This window comes from Vanacampus margaritifer, chromosome 2, assembly GCF_051991255.1.
Source record: "Vanacampus margaritifer isolate UIUO_Vmar chromosome 2, RoL_Vmar_1.0, whole genome shotgun sequence".
In the NCBI taxonomy this organism is placed as follows: Eukaryota; Metazoa; Chordata; class Actinopteri; order Syngnathiformes; family Syngnathidae; genus Vanacampus; species Vanacampus margaritifer.
In genome coordinates, this window is record NC_135433.1 from 54,965,141 (window position 1) to 54,992,765 (window position 27,625).

The following is a 27,625-nucleotide window of genomic DNA, read 5'->3' on the forward strand; positions in this document are numbered from 1 at the left end:
ATGAAGTATTGTGAAGGTATTGGCATATTCCCCACTTAACTTTTAATTTGTGCATGTTTTAACAGCTGTAAGCTCTAGGTAACATTTATTTTGATGTGTCCAACTGTACAGGTTTGCATTGATTGAATTTTGACCTTAGAATCTTTCAAAGATGAGATCAAAACTGCAACCTGATGATTCTTTACAAAATTCTCTCCAAGCCTGGTAAACTTCCACCAGCGCATCTGTTGAAACCAGGGACACGAAGACAGGACCCCTGGTGAGGACGCTAGCAGTAGCCAAAGACAGGCTTCATACTGTTTCTTCCTCTTTCTCTTTTGCCTCTTCCGCTTCATCCTCTTGTGCTTCTGGTCGCTTCCGCTTCACCCTCTTTGTATCGCACAGCTGCTGGCAGAGAGAAGCCAGCTCACGGTGGGCCCACCATTTTTCCTCTTTTTGATGGTGGAAAGATGAGACATCACTTCACCCATTTTTCATCTTTTTAATACTTTTCTGAGCTGCAGGGCCACTACACGCGACTCTCACGGCAGCTATCGCAACGCGACAGGCCCAGCGTGAACCACGCGTTTGTCTCTGCTAGGCTTAAAAGATCGCAGGGCCGTGCCAACAAAGGCGCTCTGAAGCCAAAACAAAACGAGCCCTGTCCAGCCCGCAGATCGACTCCTGTAGGATTGCTTCCACAATCCGAGCCGTAAGGTCTCTGCCCATCCTGATGAACTCTCTCCTGAACTTTTTCTTCAACAAACTGGCTTGCCAAACCTCCAACCCAGGAACAAACACCTCGCCGCGTCTTGGGCCAAACTCAGACTAACTGTAAGTGCAACTTTGCAAACATAAGCCAGATTGTACAAACTGGTGCATCTAATTAGGTTAATCAATTAGGTTAACTTTTGGTCCCATGTTTGCCTGATTATCAATGAAGGTGGCCTTTTTCTTGCCCATTACGTCGAACGAAGGTGGCTTTCATTAACGCCTGGGATACGTCATCATAATCACGTGACCAGGATAATGGCGTTCACCACGGTATGTTCTTATTTTGATACTTAATTGGTTTAAAAGAAAATTCAGGGAATAAGATGCCAGCGATATTTGCACTTTTAGTCTTTGTACACAATGCCTAATCCAATACTGGAAAATTAGTTATAAGTCTTGTATCACTTTAATTTAAATAAAAGGGTGACATCCCAACCAACGTTTGCTGGTGGCATTTTTGCAAGACGTTACACTATTGCACAGAAAGAGGCCGAGTCAACAATACTCAATGGACACATTTCCTCTGTAACATATCGCGCAACAAACTTTTTTCAGATCACTCCCACTTACTGGCGCTCTTTTACTAAAATCCAGCTTCATCTGTTTGCGTGCCAGGGCGGCTGAATTGACTGTAGAACTGCTGGCTGTCTCATTACCTCTCGGCTTTGCTTCGAGTTGTATCGTGTTGTACTTTGATAAAAAGTGTTTCCTCAAATTGGATTTGGAATTTTTAGCAGTCGACAGTGTTTTTGAGCCAGCGCAGAGTTTGCAACGCACTGTGAGGTTTTTGTCATATCTACTAGACAAAAATGTGAAGTAATGGCAAATGCACCCGTTTGTGGAGCTCCTACAGCTTCTTCCATTGTTTACGTCGTAGTGTCTATTGTTTTGGCCAGACTCCGAGCGCTCACAAATGTTGGTACACGTGACCCGGCGTTGCGTCTTTCGCTGAGAAAACATGACATGTGATGTGACGTTACTCCCAAATGCAAGAGAAACATTTTCTCCTTGAAATTCTCTTCAAAACGGACAACAAAATTCTGCATTCTACATGCATTATGAGGTAATAACAAATTAGTAACGTACAGCCACTTAGAAAAGTAACTTTAATCAGATTATTGGTTTGGTCAAATGAACGCATTAATGACAACACTGTCCGCAGGGTACCCTCAAAATTAATTCAAATATCAAATGTGAGTCTCCTTCAATTAATGAGTCAATTGATTATTCATTTAATAATTAACAGTTATTAATCCATCCATCCATCCATTTTCTTGGCCGCTTTTCCTCACTAGGGTCGCGGGGGTGCTGGAGCCTATCCCAGCTGGCTTCGGGCAGTAGGCGGGGTACACCCTGAACTGGTTGCCAGCCAATCGCAGGGCACACAGAGACGAACAACACAGTTATTAATATAATAATTAATTTAACCGATTTGCCCTACATAAGACATGCAACAAAATATGAGAACCATAAACACACTTAAACATTAATGATAAATGACCTTGTGAGAGAAAAACGTCAGTATTGCATGCTGCAATGCATTCTAGCCACCAAAGAGTGGCCGAACAGTAGAAAAGACCTCAACCAACAGATTTTCTTTCTTTACAAGAACCATTGTCAGTTGTTTTAAAGTGCAGCAAATTTTCCATCTCTGGTCTAGATTACTACTCTTTCTGTTTATTTCTCTTCATTGCATTTCAACAACAGTGATATTTTGAAAGGCATTCACATAGGCCTACCACTTGTTTGTACCCATGCATGCAAACAAAAAGGTGCAGAAATGGTTCCTTTGCCAGTTTGGACCATTTCTGTACCGTTTCTAACCATAAGGAGTACTTATTAGTACAAAGGGGTTCAATTGTTAACTCTACAGGGTACATCACAAAAAATTGTACATTGGAGAACAAAAATGGACCCCTACCGTACCCTTTTTTTCTCAAGTGTGCTAATATTCTGTTCCTTATTTGTCCTGTTATTCAATTCATCACATACTACAAATACTGTAGGCCTACCTTGAAATCTGGCTTGTCAGTTCACTTAAATTTGAAACACACATCAACGCTTTTCCCCCAAAAGTTAAAACCACATCAGGCACTCTCCACTGAAATCCCTACGAACCTTCTTGCTGTCCTCACAATCTTAGATTACTGAGATGTACAGTATAATACAGATCAGTTTTAAAAACTGTGCTCCACCAGCTCAACACCATTTACGACGCTTCCACCAGAGCTCCCTTTAACACCCAGTGCTGCAGGGTTCAACATTAACGGTGGCCAGATGTCCCTTGGCCACTAAACCGGACTAGGGACTTTAGTAGGGATGCTGGTCTGACTGGCCCAGTCCAAATTTCTAAATCACGGTTGCAAAAGAAAAAAAAGCCCCAAACTGCATTTTTGTTTCAGATTGAAATTTTAATACGCTTATCCTATAAATATTCATCCATTTTCTCAACCGCTTGTCCTCACAAGGGTCGCGGGGGGCGCAGAAGCTTATCCCAGCTGGCTTCGGACAGTAGGCGGGGTACACCCTGAACTGGTTGCCAGCCAATTGCAGGGCACACAGAGACAAACAGCCATTCACCCTTACAATCACACCTATGGACAATTTGGAGTGTTCAATTAATCTGACATGCATGTCTTTGGAATGTGGGAGGAAACCGGAGTACCCGGAGAAAACCCATGCAAGCACGGGGAGAACTCCAGCCATGAAGGCCGAAGCTCGGACTTGATCTCACGTCCTCTGCACTGGGAGGCGGACGTGCTAACCAGTCAGACACCGTGCCACCCATCCTATAAATAACCCAGCAGAAACAGGATGTTGTGTTGTTTTGTTCACTGTTAATGTGATGACAAGAGAAAAAAATATGACCAGCTCACATTTAACTGGATAAAGGGGGATGAATCGGGTTAGCATCATGTCGCTAGATTCAGCTACCCGATCACCGAGGAGAAAAAAAAGAGATTTGTTTAATGTAATATTAACAACTCAGACTGCCTGTCTTCCGTAAATATTATGAGCACCTCCTATAGAACTGCATTTCCCACGAGGCGGGACATCACGAGAATAGGGCCTCAGAAGCAAAACGCTCTTCAAAGGAGACACCAACAAGTCGAAATTGTACTTTAGCGAAATAGTACAATATCGCTTTTATTTTTGCGCGAAAAAAAACTGTAATGGAAACACAGCTATTGTCGATCATGCATGATGGCTTGAGGAGGATACTACCAAGAACTTGTTTACAGTTGATCCGTGAGTCAAGATAGCATTAGTTTTTAGCATTAGCCAAGGTTTTAGCACAACCACTGGCAAACGACCACTTGATTGACTAGCATTGCTCACATTTTTTTTTGTCAGAAGGGAAAGAGGAGCCCCTCCTCTTCTATGTTGTGGCAGGACGTGAATGAAGCAGCTACGTTTGTATCCCGCAATCAAGTTCATGTGAGGCTTTTGTGGTGGAGCGACATTTCATCTTCTGTCTGAATGTAGAATTATTCACCATGTGCTATGACGGAATGGAATGTATTATGTGAGTAACTAACTATATCACATTGTACAGTTTGTTGTACACGTAGTTTCTTTTATTTTGCTTTGTTTTATCATGCTGTCTGCAGCCAAGTCAGATTACAAAATACAAATGAGAAGTTTTTTTCTCAATTGCCTTACCTCTAAATAAATAAATGTATTTTAAGTGCACTGCTACCCAAATGGAACATTTTTCAACGCACCTGCCACGGCAGCAGGAGTCCAGCCATTGCGCTGCAGCCACACATGCACAATAAATGGCTTGACGGCACACTGCACTGTGCTAAGTACAGTGTAAAATGCCATTTACTCTGTCAGCTGGGATATTAGACTCCATTTACCCATGACCCAAATGATGCCAATCAGTATTGAAATTGGTTGGACAGTAACAATATCATTAAAACATGACTGCAACACAGAAATTTATGTCAAGAATTTAATTAATTCAAGATGCACCAAGGGACCTCTCGATAGCAGATGCATGGCTTATAGTCAGCTATAAGGTCAGAAGTGGTGGAACTTATTTATTTTTTCTACATGTGTGAAGTGACAGACAGTTGCACAGTGTAACAAAGAAATGTGAAATATTTCTACAGCTCCAGAGAACTAATTATCAATCTTCTGAAGTTGACTAAAGAGAACAACACACTATTTACAAGACAGGGGGTACATTTAACTCCCGTTGGCCAGTAAACCTACCCTAACCCATGGAAAACAACACCAGTAAAAAATAATAATAATAATAAAAGAAATAAACATATTCTGTTAGAAGTGTGCGACTTTCCTGGTGCTTCATTGCCCTCTGCTTGATATTCACTTGTCACTCGGCAATCTTATTGCCTGATTTTGCCCATGTGTACAGATAAAATTGCAGCAGCAAAATAGGTAGTGGATTATTGTTGGTGATACAGACGCCGCTGTACGTGACTGTGAAACCCAATCTGGGAGTTGCATATTTTGCCACAGTGGGGGAGCACATGAGTCATGGGTTAGGTGGCTCTTGTTGGTTCTGGGTGGTGTCTTCACTACCGTCAATCCCTTTGTTTCTGGGTGCGAGACCCCTTCTGTCCCAGTTGTTGTTTTAACGAGCTGTTATTAACTAGCTATAGAGCTATGAGGGAGGTCACAGGTTACCTTTTTAGTTTGATGGAGTAACAGCCTTTTTTTTTTTGCCTTATATTTAATTTTGTTGTTTGGTCTGCACATACTTTTTGGGCTACAAATTGTTTTGTTGTGTGTTTTCTATTTTCTTTCCAATTCATGTTCTATTTATTGCACAATTTTCTGCACAGACATCTATCCATCCATGCATTATCTACCATATAATCCGGGGTTGGGTCGCGCCGATCTTGGACAAAGCCATAAAAATACAGTCTATAGAATAAATATAATGATGTTTTACAACAACGCTGAACTATATTTACAATATACAAGGTACTTGTGGATGGATTTGTAATGATTGTGGTTTAAAAAAAATTGTGAGTGCACGCCGCTCGCCTGGTCGCGATTTTCCATTCACTTGAATGCGAGCTTGAGCCACAGTTAAATGAATGAGGCTAAGTTCTTCATTCAGAAATAGCGCAGGCAGCGAGCTTCTCGAGCCGGTGTTGTAATATCAAGATTGCAATATTTCATCCATGGTGGTCCATATGAAATTGTAAATACGGTTCAATGTTGGCACGACTTGCCACTCGTGAAATGTTATAGCAGAGCCGCACGCACTGCGGGAGTGCAAGTTTGGCTTGGACAGTTCAAATGATCCCACCCCTTCTTCCCATCGCGCCTTTTGTAATCGAAATGCCATGGCGGCCGTGTAGTGTCGTTCCATGAGGTGCGGTGTGGTAGAGTGCCGTGTGGGGTTAATGGAAAAGCGGCAATCGTCTCTCCAGGGTGGCGTCCAGGAGACATCCGAACCAGATGCCCGAGCCACTTCAACTGGCTCCTCTCAACGCAGAGGAATAGCGTCTCGACCCTGAGACCCTCCCGGATGACCGAGTTTCTCAACCTACAGTATATCTAAGGAAGAGCCCGGACACCCTGCGGAGGAAACTCATTCCGGCCACTTGTTCTTTCTGTCATGACCCACAGCTCATGACCATAGGTGAGGGTAGGAACGTAGATCAACCGGTAAATCAAGAGCTTCGCCTTTTGTCTCAGCTCTTTCTTCACCACAACGGACCGATATAGACTTTGCATCACTGCAGACAATGCACTGATCCGCCTGTCGATCTACCCTCCTGCCCTCACTCATGAACAAGACCCCAAGATACTTGAACTCCTCCACTTGGGGCAGGACTCGACCCGGAGAGGGCACTCCCCACCCACAGATATGTGCCACTTTAATAAAACTAAACAATAGCAAAAAGAGTACTGTTATTTTTTATCCAGACCTAAACATTTAGACTCTCCTATCATCTGTTATTTCCATTTTCATCATCTGTTTCAGCCATACAGCCTTACAATGTTCTATATCGCCTCCAAAAACTAATGAAGTTTGCTATGTTAAGCGAATAATCCATTAATAGATATGACAATAAATGGTGTTTGTAATAATGTAATTTACCACTTAACTACAATTCAAAAAGTCCCCAAGTATCACAGAGATTATATCTACTTTTTAGCACAAAGATGTTTTCTTCAACATGGCGTTCATCAGACTCCACTAGTCTTAACAATTGCTTTGCAGGTAGAATATTATGCACAATGTGTTTTAAAAAGTGTTCTTAGATACCATTTCTGCAAAGTTGTTAAACAATGTTTCTTTCAACACCAATTGATCACTCTGATAGAGGGAGACTGAAATGAACTTGTTTTGCTAGAAAGCACGTTGAGGGGATGGTGAGAGAATAGTGTGCCCATACACGTGTGTCTGTAAGCGTAAAACACGTTAAGCTGCAGAAACTGGCAGCAGTCCACCGCAATAAAGCCTGTTTAACCAAGTTAATATTACTATTATTATAACAAAACTGTGTAGATTCGGATATCCCGAGTGGCAGAAAACTACATGATGAAGTGTGTCTTGAAACTCTCTTTGATAGTTTGTAGAGAGGAGCAGGATATTGCTGTTCTAGACTTAAGATCATCATAATATTATCAACATCGTCTATATAGTAACAATAATCATAATGATAATAAGGTCTATATCAGGGGCGACAACCGAAATCACTATTTACTAAGGATGAGCGAGTACACCACTATCTGTATCTTTATCTGTTCAACCATCTAAATGATCTGTATGGAGAGGGGGGGAGGGGGGGTGGCCAGACCAGAATATTTTTTTTTTTTTATTTCACACTTAAAATAAATGGCAAAATAAAATTTAAAATTTGATCAAAATTTGCTATAATTGTTTTTATTTTTAAACTATTGGCAAAACAGCCAATGCTTTTGATCACTAAAGTAAGATTTTTTTTATAAACTTAGAAAATGTATGTGTATGAAGAAATATTTACTAAATTCTGAGAAATGAGATTCAGTGAGAGAGAGCGAGAAAGAAAGAGAAAGAGAGCTGCGTGTGTGTTTAATTTGCACCAAGTCACAAACAGTGCTGTTAAGAGCGCAGCCTATCAATCAATCAAGACTTTATTTCTATAGCACCTTTCATAGTTTAAAAGCAACACAAGGTGCTTCACATAAAAAAGAAAGAAAGAGAAGATGTCAAGATGGCAAAGTTTGGTGGAGGACCCAGTCGCAGGGAAGCAGGGCAAGGAGGCGAAGGTGATGTACAAAAAAGGACTTAAATTACTACAAAACAAAAGCGAACTCCAAATGGCAAGAGAAAACAAAACGTGGGGAGGACAAGAAGGCCAAAACTGGTAGGATGACGGGAGGGAAATGACAATGAACCGAGAGACAGAGGGGAGACAGGAGACTAAATACACACACGCTAATGACACAACAAGACACACCTGGGGCAAGACACAAGTGGCTGAGGGCACTGATTGGTTGACACTACGAAGGGCAGGATTACACTTAACAAGACCAAGGGAGACACACAAGGAAAAACAGAACCCAAACATGACAGAAGAAACACAACAAAAATAAAAAATAAACAATGTGCGGTGCGTCTTTTGTGTGTGTTACATACAGAAATAGCACCCGTAACTGAGACAGTGCCTTTTAATCTGGTGCGCCTTATGGTCGTGGTACAGTACTTGCAAAACGAGAACGTAAGTTTCTTTGTGCAGTTCCTTTATCAGTCCCAAGTGAGTGGGTCTTCAGTGGAGTTGCTGCAATTTATGAGCATAAGAGAAGCCATCTCAATGGAGAGCACACTGAACAACTCTGCTTTTTGCACCACAATATATTGCTGATCACACTTGGGACTACTAATTGATTTTTGCCTCACATTTGTGTGCAAATTTTATTTAACTCTCTTTTATTTACTTCATAAAACTCCAGGGAGCTGTTTTATTCATTTTAATTTCAGTTGGTTTTATAAGAAGACACTGCTGACTTTAGGAGCATTCTGCACCTTATTTTTTTAACAAAGAGGTTGAAAACTATAGTTTAGAAAATTTCAGGGTACTAATCAAAAATTTCTGTTACAAGAGATGCTATTGACATGGAGAACTCATGGAGAACACTTTTTTACTTTAAACAAGTTGAACAAAAACATTTATGTACTTAAAAAAAATAAGGTTACTATGTATTTGCAAAAATATTTTCATTTAACCCTGTGGATACTCGAGTTTTTCTTTTTCAACTGTAAACAAGCGTAAGCAAAAGATTAACATTTATATTTACTTTGTAAATCACTTTATTAGTTAAAGTTTTTTCATTTAACTTTCTGAAACATGCTGATGAGCCTAAGACTTCCCTGCACCTTTTGATCAAGTTTTAAAGTAAGGATGTCTTTTGTTTCAAACAAAAAAAGAAAATAGAAATGTTGTTGATTTGAAAAGCTGTCTGTATAAGTCCCTGTGACATTTAAATTAAGTGAAGTTGAGGGTTGCATTATTCAAAAATTTATTTGATGCCAACATTTTAACTTTTACTGCAAATGAATATCGGCTTCAAATATCGGTTATCAACCACCTTGACTACCGATATTCAGTATCGGTATCAGCCCTGAAAAAAGCATATCAATCTATCTCTAGTGTGTATCACATGCAATATTTTATTAGCAATGCAAAAAGTATCAAAACGTCAGACTAATTTACTTTAATTTTATGGAGAAAATATCATTAACTGGCAACAGCTGTATTATATATATATACAGACTTATTTTCACTCACTTACACGTTTAGGTTACTGCATAATTATATTTTAAAAATACAGTCAATATGAGCAATGTCTGTCTGCAGAAATGTGTCTCAGACTACTTCCTCATTAGAACAGCAGTACAAATGCTGATAAAGACGATTGTATATTATAAAACATTCATTTAGGCCATATTGAATTACATTGCTGTGTGACTAAACAGGCCAGTGTGATGTAAGTGCAAAATCTAGAATTTTTTTTCATTCTTTACTACTTTCCTCTACTTCGTATCATGATGAACAGCCTCAGAGTAACTTTTCAATTACAACTTAGCACAAGCAAATAATATCACCATTTTGCTGTTCTGAGCTCCAGACTGCACCCATAATGTGTAAGTGTACAAGTGAACTTTTTATGTTGTCATATTACTGCAAGTGGCCCAATCTGGCAGGAATCTATTTAGCAAGCAGCTTAATTCCACTGAGGCAAGTTGTTTCAGACAGCCATGATTAGACATTTTCGTGGCAACAGGCTGCACTGAGCAGATTGAGCGAGGCATTAAAACACAATGACGACCGTTACGAAATTTCATATTTCTTGAATTATACTATACAGACATATATAACCTGACAAATAACAGCATGCTAAATAGTTAGGTAATCATATGGAAAAGCAATCAGGTAACCAATTTATTTATAAATTGATTAGAAAAAAAAGATCCAAATGAATCACACACTTGAAAGAACAATGTTATTTTCCACATTAACATGTTTATTATAAGAATTAAAAAAAATAAATTGGTCAAGATGGTTGTGATAAGCAATTGATTTGCTTTTCTATCCAAAATTAGAAATTGCACTAGACTTAATTAATGCTTATTTAGCCCAATAACTGCTTGTGTTACCTAGTCAAAGCTAAGGTTGCAAGTGTTAACTATAGGACATACCTGTTTGTTTGAATCTGGGCGTGAAAAAAACAGGTTATTGAACGAGACACGTGTTGAGTAAAACGCAGCAATAAAGTGCCAGTCCTCGTTACTGATAATGAAATATGATAGGTGACATTATCGTGATGATCAAGTTCAGCTATTTTTTCACAAGAAGAACCTTGATAAGCATTAAGTATACATCAACTTATTCATTGCATGTATGGGTAGTATACAGGAACTGACACTGTCTCACAAGAGTAAATGTAATACAGAGACTCCTCAAGTTATGGAAGAGTTCTGTTCCTACGCTGGCGATGTAATCCGAATTTCGACTTAAGTCGGATTTCCCTGCCAAAGTCGATATACAGTCATTTTAAAAATCAGATTTGTGCGACCCGGAAGACGCCTGAACCAATGTTCTGTGTTTCCGCATGAACATTCATTCCTGACAGACGGCGGAGCAGAGTTAATTCAAGCTTAAACACGGAAATGTGACGCGCCTGATGGCGAGCCGACCGGCTGATGGATGTCCGTTGCTGGAGGTAACAACAACACAACTTTAAATAACTTTAAAATGCCGTAATTAATGTAGGAAATTGAAAAAGGTGCTACGGACGAGGCACGGGCGCCGTAAAGTCGAAAGGACATAGGTTGCGTGGGACATAGCTTGAGGACTCCCTGTAGAAAGTAACTGAGATGCAATTGTTTTAAGTTAATTAGTTAACATTTAGTAAGATGGCTCATTGAAAAAAATTATTCATTAGTAGTATTATTAGTGTAGTATTTTATTAGGCAGATGCATGTTAAAACACCGTTTTAAAAGACTGATAGTTACTAATTTGGTCTGTAGCATGTCAGAACATTACATATGCCATAATTTTGCTCACTGTTATCCAAAATAAAAGCAAATGTTTGCAAATGTGCAAATTACAAGATTTAGATCATTTTAAATTAAACAAGATCTGGGGTGGCCAAGTTCGGTCCACGAGAGCCCCCTATCCAGAATGTTTTCCATGTTTCTCTCCACAGTCCAGCTCTGAATATTTGCATAAGTACTAAAGTTGGCACTATATGTCGGATGTGTTTTGTTGTATAAAAATAAACTTGTTACACACATCACTATGTGCATGGATGAATAGTACATCAATGCTGTATAAAGATTGCCACTTGACTCCAGTTTGAGGACATGAGGCGCCACAATATTGTTGCAACCCATGTGTGTGGTTCGCGGGTTCTGTGGTTTACCATGCTCTGGAGGGGCCATGAAGGCAACATAAGACTTTTCGTAAGCTACGTATCATTATGTGTTGTTGTGGTTTTGGGGTGCTTATGGCCAATAGTTCCAAACTGGCATGAAAGAGCTGTTGCTAGCTATTGCCGCTTGGCCTGATCCTTTCTTCAACGCTACAATGTTCTTCCATATTTGCTGTTTCGTGAGCGGTGCAGGTAGCAGCTGGAAAAGACAACGCCATGAACGAGGCGTGGCAGCCATACAGGGAGAGGCAGGGTTTTAGTAAATCAGGCATCTTACGTCCAGGTTAGAAATACAGCGACTAAAATAACTCACATTTCATAAGAAATTACATCATGACTGTGCCAAAGGTAAGATAAAATCATATTTTATGCCTAGAGTTAACTGTGGAAGGGATTGAAATACCATGATATACTGTAGGTCCTTTAAGGCAATCACTCCAAGGTTATCAACACTTGTTTTATTCAAAAAGAGTAATGACCATTGGCTTCAGTAATTGTTGTGTTGTAACTCTTAGCTTTTCTGAAAAAGGAAAGTTAAACAATGTTCAGTGAGCAATCAATCAATATGAACAGCATGTAATAAAACATGGCATTTAGATCCACATTGTTGAAAGATATAAACATCACATTTAAAAGCCACCATCATTAATAGCTATTTTCTCACCTTTATGCATGAATCTTTTCTAAGATACCTGTCCAGACTTCTCAACTCACCTTTATTTATAAAGCACTTTTAAAAAAGCATAGCTGCATTCAAAGTGGTGTACATGGAGTAAAAAGGATGTCGAGCCCTCAGGCCACCCAAATGAAGTCTGTTACTGATTGTTTGGGCAGAGACATTCACACCAGTGGCCCACTGGAGGTAATTCTGTACAGCTTGAGCAGAGCTCAGCCTGTTCCGCCTAGAGCAAAGGAGGAGGTATCGGTCCTGCTGATGGATTGAGGACCTTCTACAGCTCTCCGAGAAGAACAGCAAATCTCCTGAAATCTCCATGTTCTGGAGATTGTGCTGAGAGACACTTTAAATGTTCTTGCTACAGCACATGTGGATGTACCATCCTAAAGGAGTTGGACAACCTGTGCAACTTCTGTAGAGTTAAGGAATCGCCTCATACTGCCAGTAGTCACACAAGCCAAAACCAGCACTAGTGGAAAGCCAGACAAAAAAAAAAAGATTAAGACGGAGAAACTTGGAATGACCTCCAGTCCTGTTCTGGGTGGGTTTTCTCATTGTTGCCACTCTTGTCCACTTGTTAATTTCAACAACACCAATACAGCTGAAAGTGATTAACAATGCCCTCTGTTACATAACCGACATATAATTATCTGATAGGTTTAATTGATCTCGTGCCAAGCCCAATAAAAAAAAAAGTGTTCCTTTAGTCTTTTTGAGCAGTGTATATTTGGGAGCGTGCCTGTCATTTAATGTTTTTGTTTTCATTAACTATAATAGCCTTTCCTTTTAGGTACATTGCACATTCTTGGACATCAAAAAATGACAGCATCTGGCATCCAATTTTGATGAATACAGTGCAATGAGAAATGACAGTGGAGTGATATTTCCAATCTATATGGAGTAAATCAATATATTGTCCCACCTCTAGTAGCAGCACAAAATAGCAGGTTATGAGAGTGCAAAAGTATTCTCTGGGCACTTCCCTCCACTGAGTTATTTTTATTTAATTTTTACTTGAGCTTCACTTCTCAAACAGCTTCTTCTCGAGTCAGAAAACCAAATTCTCCACAGAAACACACAACTGTTCCTGGTCCAAAAGAAAGACAATTGATGCAGGGAAAGAAAAAAAATCACAAAGATGGAAGCAGTCAGTCTCTCCCCCCGCTGACCAGCTCTACATACCAGATGGTCAACAACACCGGGTCACTACTTGTAAAACAGCTATACAAAGCCCACCTGCTTAACTCTTTCCCAAAGCAGATGGTGAAGGTGACTTCCAAGCGCACACCTGTTGTAACTAAAGCAATTTCATCAACAAAAGAATGTGTAACACTTGTAATATTGAAACTGAACTTAATTCATTTCATGTGAAAATGATAGCTATGGAAAGGGTCTATTCACAGATGGCAATCTATTGCATTTCAAAATATATTGATGCAGTGGAACCTCAAATTTAAACTTCTGTTGTGGTGCTGAGTCATGCATTTAAGTTCAAACTAGTAACTTGACAATTATATACAGTTCATTTCGGTAAGTCCAATGTAAAGGGTCCCAAAATATTTGACCAAAGCCATTCAATATTTCACTGTTTCTTCGTAGCCCTGCAATTCACTACACTGACTTGTGTCACCAGATAATTGTTTGCCTTCTTCTGGGTTTTTGTTGTTCTTGCATCTGAAGCAGGGATCACACCGTTACATTTCTGGTACTGCAGCCATTGGATTGTGGTTTTGTCGAGAGCTGTGAGAGGCACGTTGCCATTGTGGAGCAAGTGAATATGACAGTGATGGATCAGACGTGCAGTTTGAGCTTTAGGTGTGAAGTGAGGCCCCAACGGAACATGTTGCTTTTGAAGCGGCCAACCCCAGTTCTTAGATGGTAGAGTCTCATCCAGTCTTTTGGGGGCAGTCCTGAGTCAGGTGGGACTTTCATGTTTGGGTGAACTGTCAATTGTTATGGTCTTGTAACCCCCCCCCCACAAACTGCTACTCTAAGCTTCCTAGATTTTGACACTTGAGTCATTGTGGCCAGGAACATGGTGAGAGAACAGGCAATATGCCCCTTTGCAAAGGTTTAAATAGTGTTGTTGTTTTTTTAAAGAAAGTATAAAGAAGTTAAGTGTTGCATATAAAAATGCATCTTTTTTGCTACTTAATTAAACCATTGTTGACGCACAGATGCACGATCAGGGGTGCAAAGTGGTCTCCAATTGCCCACGTCAATGCACGGCTGGCTACATGGTCTGTATCAACTTGTAGTTTACCTGTTTAAATGCATTTGCGTTTGCCAATCTCATACACTGGCTCCAGCGAGTCGACTACCGCTTCTACAATGTCAAGCACTGTGTGCATCCCAACCACCCTGATTTTAAAGAAAATGAGGGGAGCCGCTTCGATTGGCCACGAGTTGGCTAATATTTCATCCCACAATGGCACAAAACAGTCTATTCTATCTGCGCTAGTCAAGTAAAATACCAAAAGAATGAAAACTCCAGTGCTGATTAATTAGAATTCACAATATCACTTTCTTAAAATGTAATACATTTGTGATTACATTTGAGTAAAATACTCGTGCATACATTCAATTTACAAATACTAAATTATTGAACAGAAGTCTTCAATTCAGTAAAACCATGAAGCACACTGTACTTACTTTGCATGGACATCATCTCCGTCCACTTATACTTCGGCTTTCACTGACCTCTGACCTGTAAGAAAAAACATAAATCATGACTGCACATGATATGCATTTTCTAATGCAGTGGTTCTCAAATGAGTGTAGGTGAACCCTTGGGGGTATGTGCCATTCACAAGCTAAGTGATGGGGAATAACACTTCATATGATTGGCAGAGCATGGAACTAGCTGTCTTGTGGCTAAGGAAACTTTTCTTCTAGGTCTGAGGTCATTTGTACTCAAGTTACTTCCCATCTTTGGGTATCATGATCATATATAACCAGAAAAAAAAGCATTTTCTGCAGAAGTTGTATGAGAATGCTGAAACCTAAATGACAATTAAAAGCTGAATGCTTGTGGAATGCTTGTGAAATGCTTATAAAGTAAATCGAACGATAAATTTAATGAAAATGACTAATTATTAATTGTAGTTGGATGATTAAAAAAAAATACAAAAATGAAGAAAGAAAGAAAGCTGCATTGATGTTAAGGAGCTTCAATTGAACCCAGAAACTTCCACATGCCAGTCATGTAATTTAAACACCACACTATTGTGGATATGGAAGTATCTGTGACATTGAATGTAATTGTATAGAGCATTCCCACAGTAAAAACCGGGAATGCTTTCAGCATTCCCACAACTAGAAGGCTAACTTTACCATAGACCTCCACCAAGCCTTAATTAATTAATTAATACTCTTAAACTCCTATACAGTATAGCTGCTGAAAATGAAACTGTACAGTATGTCTGAGTTTTTTTTTTAACCAGATGTTTGAAGTCATGAAAGGAAAAAGTTAATTCGATCAAAGTTTGAATCATTCAGTTGATATTTGGCTTTGAAGAAATTCTGATCAAAAACTATTATTGTATTTATAACTGTAAATTATATTGCATGTTTGCATGTACTTGGATCAGGGCATCTGTTGATGCTCAAAATAATTCATTAGGGGGCATATTCTCCCGTTCATGCGTTAGTTCATTTCTTACACGCTTTTTCTTATGTACTTTCAAAGTGCAGCGATTTTCATGTCTAGGCTTCTGACACACCCACCAGGCGTAACATGGACATTTTTGCTTAACCACCAAAGAGGTGTAATTCGGTAAAGTCTGAAGAGTGGAGTTTTGTGAATTCCATATAGATAGATTTGGAAAATATGTCAGAAAGCTGTCGGTCCGTTGGTGAGCGTATATGGGCCAGCTGTGCAACCCCCACCCACACGTCAGCCCAGTCGGCCAGTGACAGTCATCCTCTGCCGTCAGCGACTGTGAAATGACTCAAAACGTGCAATATCATGTTTCACCTTCTAGAAGCGCCAGACCTTAATACAGCCTCCGGAGTGATTGGTCAGGGAACTACAGTATTTCATTTCAAGGTCACCCCAACTGAGTGTATAAATGTCATGAAGGTGTGTAAGTAACACCTTTAAATCAATGATACAATCTGCACGGCCAAAAAAGTGTGCAGCTGCGGTGCCTTTTCTGATTTAAGCACACGAAAGAATATGCGCCTAGATGAACATACCGGTAATTTATCTTAATACCCAAATTCCAACTTTAAAAAATTATGGATATTCAACCTGTTTAAATCACGTTATTAGAAAGAAGTATACTTCATCTCAACAGTTTCATTTTGTTACTCTCTTGCATTCAATTAACATGTACTTATTTCCTCCAGTCAAACTAAATCTAATTTAGTTTATAGTGGTGTAACTTGTTAGTGAAGCAAAATTCAAAGTGATGTAAAGACCACACAGGATGGCCAGAGATGGGATTTGAACCCACACTCGCTTAACTGGGAGGTTGTCGAACTGGTAAGTCATGTGAAAAAAATCTTGTTCAGTTGGTGTTGTATTTGATGTTGGTACTAGCATTCAATGAGTTCAATTTAAACATTTTACATGCAAACAAATCCATGTAAAATATGAAGCCAACAAATGTTAATTAATTTAACACAGTAGCCTCCAATTTTTCAGAAGGTTAAAATTCTCAAGTATAGTGATCAACCACTCAATAACTATCATTCTCCAAACATTGTACACACAAGTCTGAGTACATATTTATCTGTTGCTTACAGGTAAAATTTGAACGGATGAAAATATTTCAGGTCTGTGAAGACTCAAGAACCTCCTCAATTTGCATCTAGTCAAAGACGTGAGCATAATAGCTGAGGCTATTAGTCATAGGATGGAACTAACCTCAATCTCATTCACTTGATACAAATGAAATTAATTCAACTCAATTTTCTTTAAATCATGTTCAGCTGACAAACACGAACCCTTTCATGAAAAAGAAAATATGATTAACTAATAGTTCAAACATATTTCTGTAATGATGATACTTTCTGAGCAGCTGAGTAGGAAAATAGTTGTTATAGAGCACAGCACGTTTTAGAATGCCTACAGGCCTGTGAAATAGTTTTTGCCCCCTTCCTGATTGCAGATTTACATATTTATCACCTTAAATGTTTAACAAACTTTAACCTTAAATGTTTAACAAACTTTACTAATTACCGGCACTCAACTAAGCATTGCTGATAAACAGGCTTTGTCCTGTATAATTGAATACAATTTTATACATAATATATAAATATATAATATATATAAATACAGGAAGTCATACATTGTGCGTTTCAAAATTCCTTCTTTAACGAAGCATTACCAGTTGTTTCACCGAGAGCTACAGAAATTGTGGAGGCATATGTAACAGCCCTCGACGTACACAAAAGTCTTTCGGACCCATATGCTAAACCTAACAGGAAGCCCTTCTTTTTTTTTTTTTACTTTAGAATGTGTTGCCAATTTCTTTTTGGGCCTGTTTTATAGAGGTCCTATAACGAACTCCTCCTATAGAGTTTATCTGATTATCTTCAAACTTGGGCTGTTTCATCTTAAGATGTTAAAGATGAAACGTTAGCTTTTTATTTCATCACATGCTGTTGCTGTGGCGATGCACTGATTGTAAAGAAAAATTATGCTGTTTTTGGGGCGAAAACTAATGAAACTTTGCACACACATCAGACCTGTCATGAAAATCAATATTTTATAGATTTCTTGTGCAATTTTCAATAAATGCCTCAATAGCACCCTCCACAAATCTTTAATAAAACATTCCCGTATGTACATTTCACCTACACTTGTAAGAAATAAGTGGCACATCTATCAGCCTTAGACAAAAAAGTATTTTGTTGCCATATGCTAAACCTTACGGGATGTCCGCCATTTTGAATTTATTATAGAAATTGCACACCGTTTTTTGGCCTTTTATTAATAATGAATACACATAAAACTTTGCCCACACAAGCACTGGCAAAAACATTTCTATTTGTTTGCACCTGTACTCGTCATCTTGTTCCCTTGTCGTCCAATAATCTCCCCCAGCCACTTGTGTCTTGTCCAGGTGTCTCTCGTTGTCTCGTCAGTTGCCTTGTATTTTTTTCCAGGTTTTGGTCAGTCTGGGTTGGATCATTGTTGCTGTCACCACTCTTGTGTTTTGTTGTTACTTAGATTTTTGGTCTTTTCAGAACTTTGTTGGTTTTGTTTATTTAGAGTTTTACCCAGTACCCCTGTTAGTGTTTTTGTTAAATAAATTGTTTTCAGTATTACATGCATCGCTGCCGTGGGGCTCCTGCATTTGGGTCATCCACCCCCCATTGTGCCAAATCCATTTGGAGAGACACACCTGACTTTTTTGCGTGCGTGCTTTGCGTGTGTGTGAAATCACGGCAATTGTTTTTTTTTTTTTTTAAACACCCTCGCAACCCCACCAAAAAGAAATAAACCGATAACATTTTGTGTTATGGTAAAACTTGAGTGACGGATAAGGTGACTTTCCTGGGGTATGCCCATTAGTGTGTGAAATGAATGAAACCTCATAAATCACACCTTTCGTGTCTGATTTGTTGTTTTTCCTCAGGCGCGGCAGTTTCTTTTATATCAAATTAGAAGCACAAAATAGGGCCAGTGTGTGTGGTTTTTTTTTAACAGTTTATGTACCACTGTCTTAAAAAATACCGGTATAACAAAGAGTAATTTAATTATGCTACATCAATCAGTTTCAATGCTACTTGGTACAATGTAATACACATAAGGTAATTAAATTTGGACTTGCCTGAGTACTGTACTGTAACACACAAAAAAAATCATTGATAAAGAGGGTTTCTTTTCTTGTTTCTGTTTTTAGATTTTTGCAACAACATGACTCAACCCTATCACTCTTCACCTTCAAAGGCAAAGTCCTTCCAAATGAGCTATTTTCACCCTATATGTTAGCACACTGGTTCTCAGCCCCGTTCCTTGAGTACCCCTATCCAGCCTGTTTTCCATGTCTCCCCAGCAAACATAGCTGAGGATTATCAGCCTTCATGCAGAGCTTGCTGATTAGCTGTTTGAAACACCTTTGTTGCTTGTGGGAGACATGGAAAACAGGCTGGATAGGGGTACTCGAGGACCACGGTTGAGAACCACTGTGTTAACATGATTGAAATTTTGCGTGTCACACACTTCCTCATGTCATGTCATCCACACAGCAAATGCATTCATGGCACTGTACTGCCTGGCCTCCTGAGAAGACTGTCAGAGTGGTGCAAATTGCTTTGCAGCTCCATTTATGCCTCTGTACATCTGAGCCCCAACCTAATTAAACATGAACAGATGGGGGATTTAAAATGTCATGGAACTTTTGCTACCAATTGCTTGGTGGAGCATTTCCCTTACTGGTGTTAAAGCAGACCTCTCATGGGTCGACAATCAGAAGGTTTATTGAAAACATTTGAGGTTAAAACAGGTCAGGTCAAAAATGACAAAGTCATACATAGCACCTGTGCATTATCAAACCTTTGCTCTTCATGTCTCTCATGCACGGTTGAGGTACACCAATGTGAGCGAGGCACCTGAATGCTCCAGTGTCACTAATTGCTTGTGCTTGCTGTGCTCACTGTTTTGCAGGTTAATAATAACATCGGGATCGGGAACCAGTATGCAAAATGACTCACCCACTGCTAAGAAAGGACATTGTCAGAAAAGCACAAAGTTCACAGTAGCATTTATTTTGATTTCAAAGGGAGAAAATAACACTACCAAAAAATCTAGTCTTAAAGTAACATCTAAATCCTTACAAAGAGGAAGCTGCTCCCTCTTGTTTTACTGAATAAGCAACTATTTGCAATGTTTGCTCGCTCTTGACAGTGTGCAATATAGCACAGAACGAACACACCACTAAAATAGCAAGGCAAAATCCCTCAATCAAAAGTTTAGACTACTCAATGTGATGTGCAGTCAAAACTCTTGGGACCTCTTGCAAAGTACCAGAATTTTCTTTTTTTTTTGCCGGGCACAACAGAGTTTTGATTATAGTGCTCACACTTGACCAAACTCTCAAAGTAATTGCACTAGAGTTGCTTTCAAACTTTAGCCTGTGCACAGTCTGATTACTGATAGCTGTGGAAGTAAATGTAATCTGTTTCTGCGTCGGCCTTGTGATTGACTGGTGATCTTTGCTGAGTGTACCCTGCTTCTGGCTCGACGTAAATTAGCTGCCAGCCCTCCACAATACTGAATACAATAATCAGAATAGAACATTGCTGGGTGGGAGTCACAACTGGCTAAGCAGAAGCGTTTTTTAATCATTTTAGGTAGTCAAAGGTAAATGTTTGCCTCATTCACATGGTTAAGTGCAATTTAGCATAAGCTACCATACGAAGGAAAATAAATGGCTCATTATTTCACACACTGATAGGCACTGGGAGAAACTGTGGGCTCAGTACGTGTATTTTGCTCAGACATACTTTGACAACTAGGAGTCAAACTGGAGAATGTTTGTTTTTGTTTAAGGGAATTATGGGAAACGGACGTGACATGTAATAATACATATTTGGTCACCATATTAAATAGTTGGGTTTGAGAGATTGAAAGCAGTTGTATTACATGAGTTTTCAATAAAGAATTGATACAATGCTTTCGTCATGGTCCATCAGTCGACACCATATATCCTATTCAGCATCGCAGCTGATCACAGCTGACTGCAGGCAAAAAGGCCGACTACCACCTGAAGTGGTCGCCACTCAATCACAGAGCACATACACAGACAACCTTTAACATCCACACAGAATTCAGACAAGTGAACCATTATTACACATTCCCTGTAACGTTTGTTTGGGCAGAACAAATATTGCTTTGAGTGTGTGCGTGCGTGCGTGCGTGTGTGTGGATCTTGCCAGTATCTGATGTAAAATCAATCAATGTACCGGATAAATGTGTTGCTGTGAATCTGTATGACTCATTTATCATTGTAATATGAGGAGAGTGGAGAGAAGGAATATCTAAAATCAATGCACATCTTCAGTTTCTGACACAAATGAATGAACAGCATGACAGTGTTTGACAACCTACTCAATAGCAACTCCGTTTATAATGGCAATAATAATGACTTGATGTAATATTTTTTTGTCAGCCTAAATAAAATACCTCACATTTTGACCATGATTTTCTAGCAAAATCCAGTTGGAAAGTTCTTCTGACTTTGACTTTGACTCTGAATGTGACATCATTACGTTTGGAACGTGGTGTTCTGGATATCAAAACAATTTAAAAAATAATACATGGTTTACATTGCCCCAAAATAAAAAATAAAAATAAATAGGCCTACTAAATACAATACAATACAATACAATTCAATACAATACAATACAATATAATATACTGTAATATAATATAATTTAATATAATATAATATAATATAATATAATATAATATAATATAATATAATATAATATAATATAATATAATATAATAATGTAATCTAGTTTACAAGCGTTTCTTGTATTCTACGTAATTTACGTAAATACACAAATATAGTATGTCGTTGTAAAATCCATCCATCCATTTTCTTTACTGATTAGTCCTCAAAAGCTGGAGCCTATCCCAGCTGGCTTCAGGCAGTAGGTGGAGTACACCCTGAACTGGTTGCCAGCCAATCGCAGGGCACACAGAGACGAACAACCATCCACACTAACAATCACACTTGGGGACAATTCAGAGCGCTCAACTAACCGGCCATGCATGTCTTTGGAATGTGGGAGGAGACTAGTGCACTTGGAGAAAACCCACACAGGCACGGGGAGAACATGCAAACTCCACCCAGGAAGGCTGAAGACCGGACTCAATCTCATGCCCTCAGCACTGGGACGTGCTAACCAGTCAGCCACCATGCCACGAATAAATGCATGTTAGCTGTTATGTTGCCTGTTTATCGGAGAAATGCGATGTGAAGACGATGCAGACTGCCCCCGCGCTAAAATATTACTCTTGTCCTTGCTCCGGTGACAAAACAGGGTCCGCTATTTGCTTTTTCTCCTACAGAGATACCTGCCAAAATCCAACAATCTTTACAGTATTTATCTATAATCCACGTATATACGTGCCAAAACATAGTTGCTGTAAAATTTACAATATTTTACCGCTATTTATACAGCATTGATGTACTTTGCTTTTACACATAATGTATTGCTGTAAACAGTTAAATACTGTAAAATAAAAAACAAGAAAATGCTGTATTTTTTTTACTGTAGATTTTGAGTGCCGACAAAAATTCTGCGCTAACAATTTCATCCATCATAAACACAAAAGCCCTCACACTGTGCGGCTCGGTGAAGCGTAGCTAATGGTGAGTGATGTATTCACATGAAAATGCTATTTTTTTTTTTATAAATAAATAAGTGTGCGTGTCTGTGTATATTGTGTGTGCAATGTGCTGTGCCGGAATGTCACTGCAAAGTACATTTAAGACAGACAGTACATTTATTTTAATATATTTATTTTTTTATTCTTTGAAGTATACATATTGATTTGTTCAATACAATGTCTTGATTTTGTGAGATTTGTACCCAGTAGCAATTCATAGCAGTACTAATAATTACTCATAAGTCACATTGCATTTCTGTATGCTTTTGCCAGATACCCCGTTAAACCAGATATTGACTTGTTAAGAATGGGAACAAAATTAAAGAAACACATTTTCTGCATCACAATCCTAGTGAGAAAGAGCGGATGTATTGCTGTTGAAGCACAATAAATTCAAAGAGAAGGAAAACTCATTTTCTATGATTGTGTTGTCTAGCTAAACAGTTTGCAATTTTTTTTACATCCCACACAAAATATACCATCAGACCCGTATCCCACTGAGAGGCGAACATTTGCGACACTGACAAATGTTGATTTTGCGTCGGGTTTGTTCGGGAGTGTTTCACAAACGTTCTCTAAACAGTTTTAATGGTTCTATTAATGTTTTTTCTTGTCACAAGACAAATTTGAACATGTTCAAAGACTTAAATGTTTTCCTTGCGTCCTATGCAAATAAGTTTGAATATTGATGTCAGTCCGGTAAAAGAAGGGAAGCAAAGAAAATTGAGGGGAATTTTTTTGTAGAGATGGGCATTTTTTTCAAGCTGTTTTGGACCAGAAAAAAAAAACTTTTACCAACTAACAAAGCTGTGTCAAAGAAGCTTTTGCTCATCAGCCAGCACTGCTGGGTGGCTCATCCAGAGACCCAACAGGCCAGAATTAGCTTTTCACGGAACATACACTTCATACTCATCAATAACTATTATTTGTCTTGCTAATCAAAAAGCAGATGTACCTATATTTTGATGTATTTTTTATTATAATATTTCATTTTTATTATTTAATTTTTGTGTTTTTCAAGGTGACTCAGCTGGGTGGGAAAGCAGCATCTTATATTGAAGCGCCACCTCTGTGGCTGTTGTACAACTGCACTCAAAAAACAAAAACAAAAAAAACATTTTCCTGGTTTTCGCCAAAATTTAAACCAGTTCTTTAATAAGAGAATATGATCTTAGAAAACCTGATAAGAAATAATCCCAACATCAAGTCCCAAAACATTCCATTTAACATTACACCAAACAGCCTTCACCCCCTCTGTTTAATCTCTTACTCATCTCTTTCTCGCTACATGTGAGTAAAATTGCTTCTATTATTTTTTTATGATACTGACAGATGGTGTTCACATTCCATTTTCTAGTACATAAAAACACTTTCATCTCAATATGTGTCTATTTGTCTAAGTAGTTTATTGATTGAGCCACCAATAGTTGAAATTTTGATAACTACTTAATATATAATAATTTAACATTGTTTTATGAATTTAGTATTTCCTAAATCTTAATCAATTAAACCTCAGAAAATTACACAAATGACTTTTTTTTCTTTTTTCTCAAACATTTTCATCATCCTCAAGGTCTGTCTTTTAACAAAGCAAAACTTTTTGCCATGGGTCACACCTTCACACCATAATTTCATCCGTGATTCAAAAAATATCTACCTAAAGTAACTTATTGGTTTGCACATTTATCATAAAAAGAGCATTGGGCCCGGGCGTTGTGCCTTGGGGGTTGTGCTTGCTCTGTCCTGGCCAGGGTTGATGGCTCCCCTCTTTGGTGGAGGTTTTCATGCATGCCAGATCCACCACACCAGCATCTACCGAAATTCAAACACAATCTGCTTCTTCCTCTGGTCGTTAAATCGGTAGAGGCTGATGTCTGTGGATCTCACTTTGCTTCATCTATCCTTCCTTCCTTTCCTCAGTCGTTCCTTTGATCTCTTGAGGTCTCCCTAATTGGTTGGAATTTAGATGTTTCTGGGGTTGGTGAAAGATTCTGGTTGGTAACCCGGTGGGTAGTAGGTGATGTCTGGTCGGTGGTGGATTTAACTTTTCTGTCTTTTCTTTGATCCTTCCTCGGGTCTCCTGATAACTTCACGACTAGCGGGATTCTGAAGTATTCTGATTAGGTGAACAGTATGGGATTTGTAATAGGTTTTAGGTGAATTAATGAGTACACACACGCACGCACATATGCACACACATACCCGCACATGCACATACTCACACACATACAAAAAAAAGGAAAGGAAAAAAAAGAAAAAAGAGAGAGAGAGACCAATGATCATGACATGTCGAATCGGTAAGATTACCAAATGAACAATACTGAGCTTGCTCTCTCAAAAAAAGGAGCATTTGCCTCTGTTGAAATAGTAAAAAGTAAAAAGTATTACAGAATATGTTGTGCAACCTTTCACATATATATATGTAATTTGTCGTTTAAAGCCAGTATATTTCCATCAAAACTGAAAATAGCAAGTTATTCCTATTCATAAAAATGGAGAAAGACATATATTCACTAATTACAGACCAATATCACTGCTGCCACAGATCTCAAAAATTCTAGAAAAATTATTTTCATATAGACTGGACAATTTTATTGAAAAACATAAGCTTTTAACTGAAAATCAATATGAAATTAGAGAAAAACTCGTAGAAGCAATATCTACTAACATCCATCCATCCATTTTCTTAACCGTTTGTCTTCACAAGGGTTGCGGGGTCTTTTGGTGGTTGGGGGGGGGGGGGGGGGGGCGGTTGGCTGGAGACTATCCCAGCTGGCTACAGCTGTAGGCGGGGTACACCCTGAATTGGTTGCTAGCCAATCGCAGTATCTACTAACATAGATAATACAAAAAAATACTGTTGGAATTTTTATAGATTTAAAAAAAACATTTGATACAATAGATCATTCTATACTAATGAATAAATTAGAAAGATATGGCATAAGAGGTTTGGCATATAAATGGATGAAAAGTTATTTGGATAATAGATACCAGTACTTACAGTTTAAGAATATAAAATCAAAACACTTGAAGATTACTCATGGAGTCTCCCAAGGGTCTGTGCTAGGCCCCAAATGATTTATATCGGATATAAATGATATCTGTTTTTTCTTATTCGCCGATGACACAACTCTCTACTGTTCAGGAGAGAACCTGAAGCAGCTTCTGGCTACCGTGGAGAATGAATTGAACACATTAAAAAATGGGTTTGACTTAAACAAATTATCATTAAACTTAAACAAAACCAAGTTTATAGTTTTTGGTACTAGAGAAACCACATAACAGGTCAAAATTATGGTAAATTCAATTGAAATAGAAAGAGTGTATGGAAATAAATTTATAATAACAATTTCTTGGAGTAGTTATTGATGAAAAATTATGTTGGAAGTCACACATAGATAATGTCAAAAAATATAGGGATACTCTCTAAAACTGAGGATGTCCTGAATAAGAAATCATTATACACATTATATTGTTCATTATTATTACCATATCTGACATATAAAACAATATATGTATGAATATCGATTCTGTTTTCAAACTGCAAAAAAAGAGCCATAAGAATTATACATTGATCAAAATATACAGAGCCAACTCATTCTCTATTTATTAAATCAAATTCAATGAAATTCTATGACTTAGTCGAATTTAAGATATAAATAATAATAATAAATAATTAGATATAATAATGTATAAAGTACACAACAATCTACTCTGCCACAGTACTCAGAAGCTGTTTGAAATTAGAGAGTCCTTATAACATAAGGGGTACAAGTGTCTACAAAAAACAATAACAAATATTAAGCAAAGGTGTGTTTCTGTAAAAGGTGTTAATTTGTGGTATAATTTTGGAACTGACCTGAAAATATGTCAGTCACTTGCTGAATTAAAAAAAATATTTAAAAGCAAAGTTTAAAAAAAGTACTTATATCAGACATGAGCTGTTTAAAATATACATATCCTGTAATTTCTTTGGATGTATCGGTATGAGTGTAATAAAAATGTAATATGTGAGTATGAGGATATGATTCATAAATGTATTATGGTATATGCCTATGAATTTCATGTACATATGTCGCTGGCAAATGTGTGTATGTTAAAGTGCACTAGTATATATGACTAGGTTTATACATTTCTGTCATGTCTGGGAAGATCTGGCTTTGGTTGAGGGCCCTGAGTGGGTTCCCGCCCTTCCGCGGGTTGACCAATCCGGGCCCTCAGCCGCTTGTGCCTGGCCCCAGGTGTGGCTTGTTACCCAATTAGTGTGGGTGTATTTAGTTCCCGGGTGGTGGTCAGTCCGTGTGGGATCATTGCCGCTTGTCACGGTCACCCCCGGACTTCTGGCTGTCATTTTGATTTTGTACCTTTTCAGTTCCTCGGTTAGTGTTTTCTGTAAAATAAAGCACGACAGTCTCGCACGCACTCCTGCTGTGGTTCTCCTGCCTCCCTGCATTTTGGGTCCTCCACCTCACACGCCCACAGACACCACGCCGCTCCGTGACCACACCGTAACAATTTCCTTTTGTTGAAATACATTACCTTATCATTTTATCAACATAAAACGAATAAGGGGTAGGAGAAACTATCGAGTCCTTTTGAACATACAAACTCTTTTCTTTCTTCTTATTGTTTTCTTTTTTACTTCAATTTATATTTTAAGCTTGTTTTGTGTTTTCTTTACGTTTATATGTTCAATAAAACCATTTAAAAAATGGGAGGAGATACATTTTGTTAAAATCTTCCCTGAAAATGACTGGAAATGAAATCATCAAAACTTGAGCCAGCAATGTGATAACAACATGTGTTATATTTTCCCACTTCCTGCATGATGTCGCATGACTGAGTACTGGATGTTCATGTCCTCTTACTTCAACACTGATGATGATGATTATTTGTTGATTTGATTTGCATACTGTTATAAATGTTTCTATGTTTGTTC

General features: G+C 38.4%; 1 protein-coding gene across 2 annotated transcripts in view; it reads right to left on the reverse strand.

The window, feature by feature from the left end:
* The window catches only part of LOC144043711 (junction plakoglobin a-like), a 145,398-nt gene that overhangs the window by 55,929 nt on the left and 61,844 nt on the right, over positions 1–27,625 (reverse strand). For both annotated transcript variants that reach the window (XM_077557622.1, XM_077557621.1), the window contains exon 2: positions 14,988–15,042. In XM_077557622.1, coding sequence (XP_077413748.1) covers positions 14,988–15,003 — 16 coding nt within the window. In that variant the 5' untranslated portion in view covers positions 15,004–15,042. The remainder of the gene's footprint in view (positions 1–14,987; positions 15,043–27,625) is intronic.